This window comes from Pseudoliparis swirei, chromosome 17 (assembly GCF_029220125.1).
Source record: "Pseudoliparis swirei isolate HS2019 ecotype Mariana Trench chromosome 17, NWPU_hadal_v1, whole genome shotgun sequence".
NCBI classification, from domain to species: domain Eukaryota; kingdom Metazoa; phylum Chordata; class Actinopteri; order Perciformes; family Liparidae; genus Pseudoliparis; species Pseudoliparis swirei.
Window position 1 is genome coordinate 13,513,756 of NC_079404.1, and position 11,166 is coordinate 13,524,921.

Consider the following 11,166-nt stretch of genomic DNA (forward strand, 5'->3'; position numbering starts at 1 on the left):
GTAGTTGAACGATGTGCGCGGTCCCGCGAGATGTATGCAGATCACGATGGTGAATGAGAACGTCTTTGTGATTAAAACAGATAAGTTTGGATCACGAAGTAGTAACTAACCACACACACACACACACACTCACTCCATTGGAGAACTCTGTGGTAAAAGTCAACGGTATGTTTGATGTTTAAAACATCTGCTTTGGATTGTTCCACTCCGCCCCACTTTGAATGGGTTGCTAGGCGACGGCGGTCAGGTGACTGTCTGCAGACAGAACATGGCTGACCTGTCAGAAGACCAATGAGGGAAAGGCTACATTTAGCATAATCGATCTTGTATTTTACGTGGTATCTGGCCACAGTTGACCGTCGTGATCAGCAGTTGACCAGAGTTACTCAAGGTAAGCACATACGCGCTCACATTTGGGAAATGCATGACTGTGTGTGGCCTGGAGCGGCTGCTCGAGCTAACGGTGGTGTTGGCTAGCTAAGTTTGACTAGCTGCTCACCGAACAGCCCCAGCTTTCTCTTCCACAAGTCTACTTAAATGTGGAAGCTTGCAGGAGGAAATCACATGACAAAATCTCCTCATGGACGCAACGTGGTATCTTCCGCAACAGTGTCACCTTATTGTATCTGCCTGCCCCAAAGCTAAGTTGGTGTATCGGAAGTGTAGCAGTAAAACTAACGCTACATGAGTTAATTGAAGGAAAGATCACGGTACGAGTTAGCTGATGGGTCATTTATTGTGTGGTGTGTCAGTAACTCTTTAAAACAAAGTCGATACCTGCACATGAAAACCCAGACCTCCAGTGAACAGGAAGTACGTGTAGCAACACTGAATGTATTGTGTCATCAGTTTTTTGGCTTGTTAATTTCATCTGACTCGGGACTACGTGGAACCTATATTCCAATTGGTTCTGCCATATTACACATAACCCATACAAACACATTGGAATTAATCAATGTGTGGAGGTTTACACCTTTTGAGCAAAGGAAAGCACTTTATATTGTTTAGTTGTTTGGAGGCATTATGTGGGCCTCAGAACGTCACAGACACTGTTGTGCGTGTTATGTTAGAGCTAAATACAGGTTGTCGGTAATAATTAAGAAAACACAGTTTGTAATCCTTTTTATCTAGGTTTATTTTTCCCTGATGCAGTATTTTGCTGTTTGCATCGTGTTTCTTTTAAGCTTTTGAAGGAACTTATTGAAGGGCCTCCACATTGTTCCTATGTCCCAGTCATATCACTCTGTGTCCTGCAACAGTGTCAAGGAAGTTGTCCCAATCCTCATGGACTATTGAGCAGCTCCATAACTTATTTCTACATGATAGCATCAATGCAGTTTATGGTTAGGGCTTGAGCCATATTGTTTCAGATATGCAGAAGACTGTTTGTTGTGGCCATTTAACGTTGATATCAATGTTATTTTCTCCAACACACTTTTATGTTCAAACAGCCTTCTGGCTGTTTACATCAGGCTCATTCTAATCATAAACTGTATACACATTAAAATAAAACGGATATTTAAATCAAGTCTTCAAACAAGAAGAAGAATTTTCTTTCAAGTGGAGTTTTCTTGTAATCATTTATTAATGCCAGGTGTTTTTAAAAGCCCTTCTGAATATTTAATTGAGTGATCTGATTGCAGATGAGCGGGTTGCCAGAGGGTGTAGCAAATGGCCCAAGTAGGAGTGAATACCTCAGGAAAGATGCTCAGACTTGGGAGAGACCCTGGACTCTTGAAGAGATCCGGCAGAGCAGTGCCAACTGGTCCCTCGCAGCTGACTCAGGAGTAAGTCAGAAACTTTGTTCCCAGCTTAGAAATAGGCCAAGTAATTCATCATCATCATCAAAATCCTGCAGAAATCGGAGGAGATTGTAAAATTAGTGTTTTGCTTTGGTGTAATGAAATGAACAACTTCATAGCATTTTTTTCCCTTCACAGCTCTTCCTGTTTCTCCAAGACTTCTCCCAGAGAATGCTGTCAAAGACCCATGATATTGAAAAGCAGTTGGACAGTCTGATGCGTGACACCAAGGCCACAGATAGCTGCTTGCACTCTGTCTTTAACGACTTTCTCATGCTTTCCAATACTCAGTTTATAGAAAATGTAATGTATTTAATTTCAACCTTTTTGTACTTTTGATACTAAAATGTTGATAGACGATTAAAAAAAACATCTGTTTACTTTGTGTATTGTTACAGAGGGTGTATGATGAAGAGGTAGAAGAGACTATTCCCAAGACCGATGCTTTGGAGAAGCAGCCTGAGCAGGTATACATAATTCATCCTTCCTGGTCTTAACATTTGATAATATGGCCATAGTATGTTATCCACTAGTCCTGTATCAACCTGTGAAAGTCCTTTTTTCCCCTAAAGGAGAAGACTCGAGAGCAGAGAGAGGCAGAGTTGATCCCTAAGATGCAGGAAGCAGTAAACCATGGTCTGAGAGTGCTGGAGTCGGCATTTGAGCATCTAGACATCAAAGCGGGAAACTCTGATTCAGAGGATGACGAGGTTACAGACAGAGTGGAGGCCATCCTGGAGCCCAAGGTGTGTTCTTCTACTTGAAGCAGTAATTTATGAGAACTGCAATAATCCATGTGATGATGCATCTTTACATGAATGTTATTCATCCTGTGTCTTTTTTTTCTTGTCTTTTAGGACCTTTATGTGGACAGACCACTTCCATATCTGATTGGTTCCCAGGCCTTCATGGAACAAGAGGACGTTGGACTTGGTGATCTCTCCAGTGATGGTAAAATTGTCATGGCAGATTTTTCGGGCTCTCTTATGTTATACTGTTTGTGTCCCCTCATGTATTGTATGGTTCTCTTTGCAGAAATGTCCGTTGACAGTGACAGAGACAGTGTAATTGAGAGTGAAGATGGCAAAGATGCAGTTGTAAGACTTTTTTTTCTTTTTCTTTCACAATCTTTTTCAAAGTTACACATTTTTCATATTTCACAGGCAAATTTGACTTCAATGTATGCATTTATTTATTCAACAGAATTCAGATGGTGACTTTAATCAGGAGGATGATGAAGTTCACACTAATAATATTAGGAAGGTAAGCTTTGCTGCCTGCTTGCTAAAACATTTTAAAGTTTACATTCAAGCTGAACAAGTCAATTATTTTGGATTCTCTTCCAACATTCACTTAGAAGTCATCCATGTTGAGTTATGAGGAGGATGATGATGACGATAATGATGAAGAGGAGGATGAGGATTCTGACATATTTGGAGAATCAGATGGGGATGAAGACAAAGACGACAGCACAAAGGTAAAATACTTTTTGAACTTTGCTACTGAAGAGATATGTGTTTTGGATGCGTTATTTGTTATCTCACTCAAATCATTTACATATGATCTTCAGTTCATCTATATGTTTTATTTTGTTTGTCATATTCAGAACACCGGCCCATCGTCGTTTGCTGATGAGCTGGCAGCCCGAATCAAAGGGGAACCAGTTAAAAAAACAGAAGGAGATCGCGCATGTAAGTCAGTCATTATGAACCAACTGGCAGTATATCATCTCCTTTTTATTACTCCCACTTCTCATAATTAATTTCACATAGCATCAACGTTTATATTTGAGATTTAAGTAATGGCATTGTTGCATGTGCATGCTCATGGTTTTGTGTGTCTACTATGTCATGTCTTTGAAGCATTGTCATCTAAGAAGAAAAGTAAAAGCAAGAAGGAACCAAAGCCTGCAAAGCCACAGGGTAGGACTTTCATTCATCAACAGAACAATTCAAACCATTTGGTTAATTGTGCATTACTTATTTACACAGCAGGCCCGTTGTTCTCACTATGTTCCTCAATACTGTTTATGTATGTTGTTACAGCAGCTGAAGAGGACAGTGATGACATGTTCAAGCCACCGAAAATGGATGATGATGACTTCTCCCCATTTGGAGGGAAAAGTGGCCTCTTTAGTGGAGGGAGAGGCCTGTTTGACGATGATGAGGAGGTATGTGAAGCCAACTTACCTTCAGAGCTCCCTCTTCTTCAGTCCCGTAAACTCTGGACCAGATTTGAGCTATGCTGTATTGTGTTATGTCATTTAGGGTGATCTTTTCTCTGAGGCTACGAATCCTCCTGTGTCCGAGGAAAAAAAGGTGCTGAATGAAAGCACGAAAAGCACATCTCAAACTGCAGGTTAGACTTAATTTTTTTCAAGACGAAGACTTGCACACAAGATCTGTACAAACATTTATAAGAAAATTGGACTTTCAGATTAACACATATTATTTCTTTTTCATTCAAGAATCTGACAAATCTGGAAAGAAGATTCTAGCAGGTGCCATTTCAGTATTCCCAGGTAGAAGCATTAACTTGTATGACAGCCAATATCAAATTCTTGTCTGCTTCATCGTCCTCAATCAAAGGAATTTATTTCCACAGATAACAGCCTGTTCAGTTCAGGGATTAAATCGGATTCAGTCGAGAGCAAGGAGAATGGGACTCCAGCTCCTCAGGCCAGCGCTGCCTCCAAACAGGCTCCTACGGGAGCTGCTTTTGGTGAAGGAGGCGGTGGGCTGTTTGATGAGGATGAGGATGATGACTTCTTCAGTGGTACAAGCCTGATAAAGTCTGACTCTGGTAAATGCGTGAGAGAATGGGCACTTCAGTGCTACAGTCCAGGTTGAAGTGGGATCCTCACCCTCAAACCCTTTGTGTTGGTTGTGTTTCCCTCTTGTTCAGCGGGAGACAAGAAGCCCAAGAAAGCTATCGACCTCTTCGATGAAGAAGATGACGATGATGGTGACATATTCAGTGAGAAGTACAGTGCTCCAGCACAGAGCCAGAAGGAGGTAGTGGAAGAGAAGATTAAGCAACCTGAGAAAAAGGTAAAGATCAATGTTCAAGTGTCTCACGGTTGAACGTGACATTATAATGAATTACATATTGTGTTTGGTGGATCTAAATTGTGTTTTGTGGCCTGTAGAAGAGTTCCTTTGTTGATGGTTAGCTGTTATGTTCAGATGCCAGCAGGGGCCATCTCCATATTTGGACCCGGGACTCAAAGCCTGAAGAAAAGTCCGCTGTCTCCCAGCAAAGAGTCTGAGAAATCTGGGAAGGTCTGAATACATTCTCACAATACACTCCGGACCAAATCAATTTTTTCTGTCTTTTCCCAAACGAAATGCCACTCATTGTATTTTCACTGCCTCAAAATACATCAGAAACTGGTTGTTGGCCACAGTGTATTTTAAAAAATAAATAAGTTTGCTCTGAGTGACATTAGGTGCAGTCTGAGAAAAGAGTGCACTGCGCTGGCCTTTACTCTTGTTGATGCAGTTCAGTTCTCTTTGCTCAGTACAAGTATTTTCTTTTAAGACTAAACCTCATATTGTTAAAAAAAGGAAGCTATGATATAGAAAACTATTTATATTACATTTTAATCTTCATGTTATGCATTTCAGAATGAGCCAGCTCCCGATGCTGCTGTCAAGCTGACTCAGAAACCCCAGATGAGAGGCCTCTTCTCAGATGACGAAGACACACCGGTACGGCTCTCAAATGTCACTAGTAAAAGTGATAACAGTGATAACACATTTAATTACACTGTATGTGTATTTGCCTTCTCTAGGGATCTCCAGCTATCCCTAGGAGCCAGTCTAAGCCTGAGCTTACAAGCCGGGAAAAAGCCAACTTGCCCCTTTTGTCATTATTTGATGATGAGGAAGAGGTGAAAATAATAAACTAATATTTCACACACTTTGAGAAAACTGAATTAGCTTATGCTTTTACTGTGAGTACATGACAATAATGTGGTTCTTCACCTTGCAGGATCTGTTTGCATCTGCAGCCAAGTCTAAAGCTAAACCTAATCACGCTACAGCCTCCACACCACAACTCAGTACAGCCGTGTCCAGCTCCCTCTTCAGTGATGATGAGGTATGAGGATACAAAAAGTCCAATTTACTGCTGCACACCAATGTTTAAGGGGGCCTACAACATTATGTTCCTGAACATTTGACTCCCAGGACCAGTGGGTGAGTTCTGTCGGTAGTGCGGGGAAGCCAGAGGTAAAGACAGGCGGGATGAAGCCCAGTGCCAGTGCCCCCTCCAGTCTCACCAGTGGCCCCTCCAGTTTCACCAGTGCCAAAATGTCTCACAAAAGCAGCCTCTTTGATAATTATGATGAAGATGACCTGTTTGCTCCAACGACACAGTCAAGGTATGTACACTTGTAAAGATGGCCAGTGCAAAAATATACCTGCTGACTGTTACAATTGTATTAAAATCACTTTACCATTAGTTTATTTTTTTATACATATTGTATTTCTTGGAATTCTTACCTATTCTCTCATTCTGTCGCTCTTCACAGTCAGAAATCTCAAAGAGTCGCTCTCATGTTTGAAGATGAGGGTGATGATGAAGATAAAGGATCCGTTTCTGGCATCAAACCTGCTTTCAACACAAGCATTGCAGCCCCAGCTGCTAAGGTGAGCGCACTAACCTTTTTTTGTACTTCACACTTGTCAATCAAAATAAACTTGTTTTGTAGCGTGCCTCCACGAGGCTTTAAAAAGTGAACAGGCTTGAGAGGTGAAATAATTGACCCTAATGCACCGTTTAGATCCTTCAGTTCAACAGAAAACACCAAATTAGAAAAATTGTCTCGACGAGTTTCCCAACAACAGTGATATTTAAATCTTGCTTCTGTAATACTTCTACCATGCCATTTACAATACATACCACACAGAGATTAAATGAAAATCAAATACCTGTATTCTTCAGACACCGGCTGTGGCCTCTCAGTCGTCCTCCCCGTTGGAGGAATCAGAGGAGGTCATCGTTTCTCGGACAACAGCACAGGACCAGCCATCGGAGAAGGAGGAGCCTGCAGCGGGGACCCCTGAGCCGCCATCAGCGCCCTCATCAGGGATCAGCCAAAGTAAAAAGAAGCCTGCTGGAGCAGTCGTTCTTTTTGGAGGCATCGACATTCTTGCCAACAAGCGGACAAAGAGCCCGTTGGATGAAGTTGACAATGATGACAGCTTCCTCTCTAAGGACAGCCCACCACCCAATGTCAAGAGGGAAGAGAAAGTCAAAATAAACACCGTCAGTCTGTTCGATGATGAAGAGGAAGATGAATCTGATTGGAATGAGCCGATATTCACACCCAGTAAATCCCCAGCACGCGACACACTAAAGGTATGCATGCTTGTACAGTTAACCTAAGAATAGTGTGAACAGATGTTTTTGGTGCATTGCTGCGCTGTTTCTCATGCAGTCAAGGTATGAAATGTGTGTCTTTTATTTCCAGCCTACGGAGGAGCGTCCAGCAGCAACGAGCACGGGTGTGTTCCAGGATGAAGAGCTGCTGTTCAGCCAGACGCAGCAGAAGGACAACGACCCGGATGTTGATCTGTTTGCCACTTCAGACAAAGCTGCGGTCAGTATGTTTGATATTCTGATCCGTTTGGGTGTTTGTAATGTTTAATGTGTCAACATGTGTAGTTGAGTTAGGATCATTAGATCTTTACTTTGCGGAAGCATGACAATTCTAACATGTATGCGCCAATACCCGGTTGCAGACGTCTTTTACGAGATGGGAAGGATACGTGACTGTTTTCTTTTCAGAGCTCCAAGCTCAGCGAGGCGAAGCCAGCAACACAAAGTCTGTTTGCAGAAGAAGATGAGGATGAACTCTTCAGCTCCATCGAGCCAAAAGCTCCTCGTCCGGTAGCAATTTGATTATTTTGCAGTGATTAGAATTATGCAGGATTCCTGCTAGCCTACACCAGGTGTATGAATAGCCATTGCACTGAACCACAAAATGTCTATCAGCGGGAGAACTTTCATCTCTCATTTGTGTGTTCAGAAAGTAGCCGACAAGCCCAGCAAACCTTTGGACCGAGCACCACTAGCAAGTCCAGAATCTGTGTCTGAGATTCAGGTGAGTCCAATGTCAGCATCTACTCCAATAATATGATGGACAGTTTTTTCTTTTCTTCCTTTGAGCCATAAACACACATACCTGTGTTTCCATGCAGTTTTGATATATAATAGATTTTTGCCTATATTAGCTGTTTTTCTTCAAAATACTTTTTGACATGTTGTGATTGATGCATTGTGTTGTTTCTAGATGAAAAACAAGAAATGCTTTTATTTGATTACATTCTGAAACTTCAATAATCTTACCACACAGAAACCTGAACCAAGCCCTGTAAAACCTAAAGGTTCTTCATCAAGGATTGGGAAACTTCACGTAATATATATATATATCTTTTTTTTAATCAAAAGTCTTCATTCCTGACCTTTCACTCATGATTCCTCCTGGGAAAAGTCTTTTCTATTTTCTCTTCCACAATTTCTCTTTCAAGATGTCTTCTGTTTGGGCTTTTTCATATTACCACTTAAACGTTTGGCTACGATACAGCAGCATGACTATTAGTATGAGGATAATCATCTGTGTTGATTTAATTTTGCTTAGCCGGAAGAATTTGCTCTTTCAGCTTCACAAGATGTTATTGCATTTTGCTTTTGCCTCATTTCCATCCACAGTCCTGTTTTTCTTCAAAGGGTCTTCTGTGTGGAAGCACTCTGATAAACCTCATTAAAAAAAGAGCTTTTGTCAATGTGTACTTGGGTGGAAAGTCTGTTTTAATAGTCTTTGGTCACTGTTTAGTTTTTTCTCTCAAATGATTGTATCGGTGTGTCTGATCTTGTCATATTCAGGCCAATCTGATGATAGACCCCACTGCGTTGCTCCCTGGTGCTACCCCCATTATGTCAGGGGCTGTAAGTGCGCTCCCTGGCATGGCTCCGAGTTCCTTCTCTGGGATGTCCAACTCCAGCCTGGGCCCAAGCCCTGCCACAACTCCTACAGGAGCCCAGGGAGGAGTGAACTTCGACAGCCCAGCTCAGGTTACAACACTGCAAAGTGCACACAAGGTGGGTTTTTGATCCCTGGATAAATAAATCTGTTCTCTAATCGTCTTTTAGTTGCTTTTCCGTCGCTTGGATTTTGATACTGTGAGCTCAAATCTTCTGTCGTGCAGGGTCGTGCCAAAGGTTTTGTACAGAGGAGACCCCAGTCCAGAGCAGCGAGGCAGCAAGCGGCCCACAGATCTTTAAAGGATAAAGAAGAGACTGAGGGTGGAGATGCTCCTGGGCCCAATCCGAATCTGTCCGGTTCAGCCTTGCCTCCACCAGAAAAGTCCAGCCAGAAGCATGCCAGTCCGATATTGGCTAACTCGGCTGGACCAGCTGACCTGCCCGCCTCCTCAGCTTCTCAATCATCTCTCTCTGAAACCTCCCCTAGACCGCCTGTACTGAACACTGGAAAGAAAGACGCCAGTAAAGACGGCAGCAGTACCAAGGCGCTGCCATCCTCTGATAACGATGACCTTTGTGGCTCTGACGGTCTGTTTGGGGCCACCTCAGTTACTAACACACCCTCCGCCAGACAAACTACCAAGCCTACACAACCTCAGGCCAGGAGTGGGGCGGCAGTGAAGAAAGATGCAGACAAAAGCACTCTCCCATCCATTTTGAATGCCAACCAGAGTGACCTTTTCCAAAAGGTCAAACCAAGGTCAACAACAAAGAAAGCCAAGGCCACACACTATTTGGAGGAAGATGACGACGATGCGGATATCTTTGGAGTGAGCAACAGCTCTACTCAGGCCTCCACAAATAGTAAAGAAATCAAGAACAGCAGCAGTTTTTCAAAGCAGGACATCTTCCAGGTATCTTTATTTGACATTCATGGTGATGCTGTCAAGGTGTTCTGTGCCATCATAAGAATATGTTGTATGCCTTTCCTTATCTGCTGACTTGCTGTTCTCAGGGGGAAGTTTCCACCGTGCCTAAAGTTCACAAGAAGAACAAAGAGAAGACCCTCGATGCCAGCTTGTTTGATGACAACATAGACATTTTTGCTGACCTGACGGACACTTTAAAACCAAAACAGAAGTCCAAGACAAAGGGAGAGACCAAGTCAATATTTGCTGATGACATGGGTAAGCATGCAGGCATTCATGTCTACTTTGTTTCTTTCTACTTCTTCTTTTTTATCTGCATATTTAACCAGATATTTTGTCCATCTCTTTGTTCTTTAAAGATGACATCTTTTCACCAAGCACAGTAAAACCAGTTACGAAGGCACCCCAAAAATCTAAGAAAACACCACGCTCTCAGGAGACCAGTACAGAGGCGGATTCAAGCAACATATTTGATGATCCACTAAATGCTCTTGGTGGGAACTGAACTGTTGTTTCTGAGTAGCAAGATTTGTACAATTGTGGTTTCATTGTTTTGCCTTTTGGATTGGAGATCGGATACACTGTTGATAGAGTATTTATTCATTTGGAATTATATAAATCATGGGGCTTATTTTTGCCAGATAAAGATTTTGAAAAGAAAATTATTCCAAGCCTCTTCTGACAGGACTTCGAAAATAATCTCAATATCAGATCATAGTATGTAACAGTTATTACGTACTGTTTATCTTTATTATACATATTCGCACTTTATAAGCATACAATTTGCTTAGCCTCAAAGCCTGCAGAAATTAAGAGTACCTTGTTGTTTCCTTTGAAGATCCTTTTGCTTTTCAATGTTTAGATTCCATGTCTTTGGATTTGTGTTCTTTCATGACTTTGAGAAATCAATGTTTACTTACTGTCTTAGGCATTTTGACAATGTTTGTATAAATAAGAAATGTGCCAACTTCTTAACTTTGGCTGTGATAACAGAAATTCATTTTTCATAACTAAAAAGAGACATATTTTATGCTATGTGAAATGAGTGTGATTTATTTTAAGTCACTTGACTTAGATGTAGATATTGATCAGTCTGAGCAGGGATGGGGAACATATCTGCAAATATTGAATAACATGTTTGGATGATTGAGGGTTTATCATTTTGCCTAGGTTGGGATTAATAAAATGAAAAGGGAAGAATTGAAGCTTATTAGCATTTAAAGATAAATCACCCTGGTTGCTAGAAGTTCAATAACCTTCTCGAACGTAGGGAAGGTTAATAAGGGAACTCTTTGGGTGCACACTTTGGGTGACTTTCTTGTATCTGTTTGTGGCTTGAACATGGCATTAACAGCCTTGATTGCCAACCCTTTTTTAAACTGACACATTAGAAACTGTTCCCTATGTTTTAAGATAATTTAAGAGTTTTAACATGCACTATTTCT

At 41.6% G+C, this 11,166-nt stretch overlaps 1 protein-coding gene across 2 annotated transcripts; it reads left to right on the top strand.

Moving 5' to 3' along the window:
- Positions 1-302: 302 nt before the first annotated feature.
- Positions 303-10,756, top strand: washc2c (WASH complex subunit 2C). 2 transcript variants are annotated; one of them, XM_056435822.1, is made up of 31 exons: positions 303-391; positions 1,644-1,787; positions 1,941-2,105; positions 2,201-2,269; positions 2,375-2,548; positions 2,660-2,753; positions 2,838-2,899; positions 3,006-3,065; positions 3,160-3,279; positions 3,409-3,493; positions 3,665-3,724; positions 3,848-3,972; positions 4,070-4,160; positions 4,270-4,323; positions 4,407-4,604; positions 4,707-4,852; positions 4,988-5,083; positions 5,429-5,512; positions 5,596-5,694; positions 5,796-5,903; positions 5,993-6,186; positions 6,337-6,454; positions 6,750-7,166; positions 7,279-7,407; positions 7,596-7,697; positions 7,837-7,911; positions 8,164-8,223; positions 8,694-8,909; positions 9,017-9,706; positions 9,808-9,979; positions 10,081-10,756. In XM_056435822.1, exons 2-31 carry the CDS (start codon positions 1,644-1,646, stop codon positions 10,224-10,226), a joined length of 4,353 nt encoding a protein of 1,450 aa, XP_056291797.1. In that variant the 5' UTR covers positions 303-391; the 3' UTR covers positions 10,227-10,756. The 2 variants fall into 2 exon arrangements, with proteins under 2 accessions (XP_056291797.1, XP_056291798.1); XM_056435823.1 differs by lacking the exon at positions 8,164-8,223.
- Positions 10,757-11,166: the final 410 nt, after the last annotated feature.

What these genes read in the sequence shown, in the direction of transcription:
- washc2c (XM_056435822.1), top strand. Translation starts at nt 1,644, where the DNA reads ATGAGCGGGTTGCCAGAGGGTGTAGCAAATGGCCCAAGTAGGAGTGAA. An exon ending in TTGCAGCCCCAGCTGCTAAG is followed by an intron (nt 6,455 to 6,749) that starts GTGAGCGCACTA and finishes TGTATTCTTCAG; the next exon opens with ACACCGGCTGTGGCCTCTCA. An exon ending in CAAGGATTGGGAAACTTCAC is followed by an intron (nt 8,224 to 8,693) that starts GTAATATATATA and finishes TGTCATATTCAG; the next exon opens with GCCAATCTGATGATAGACCC.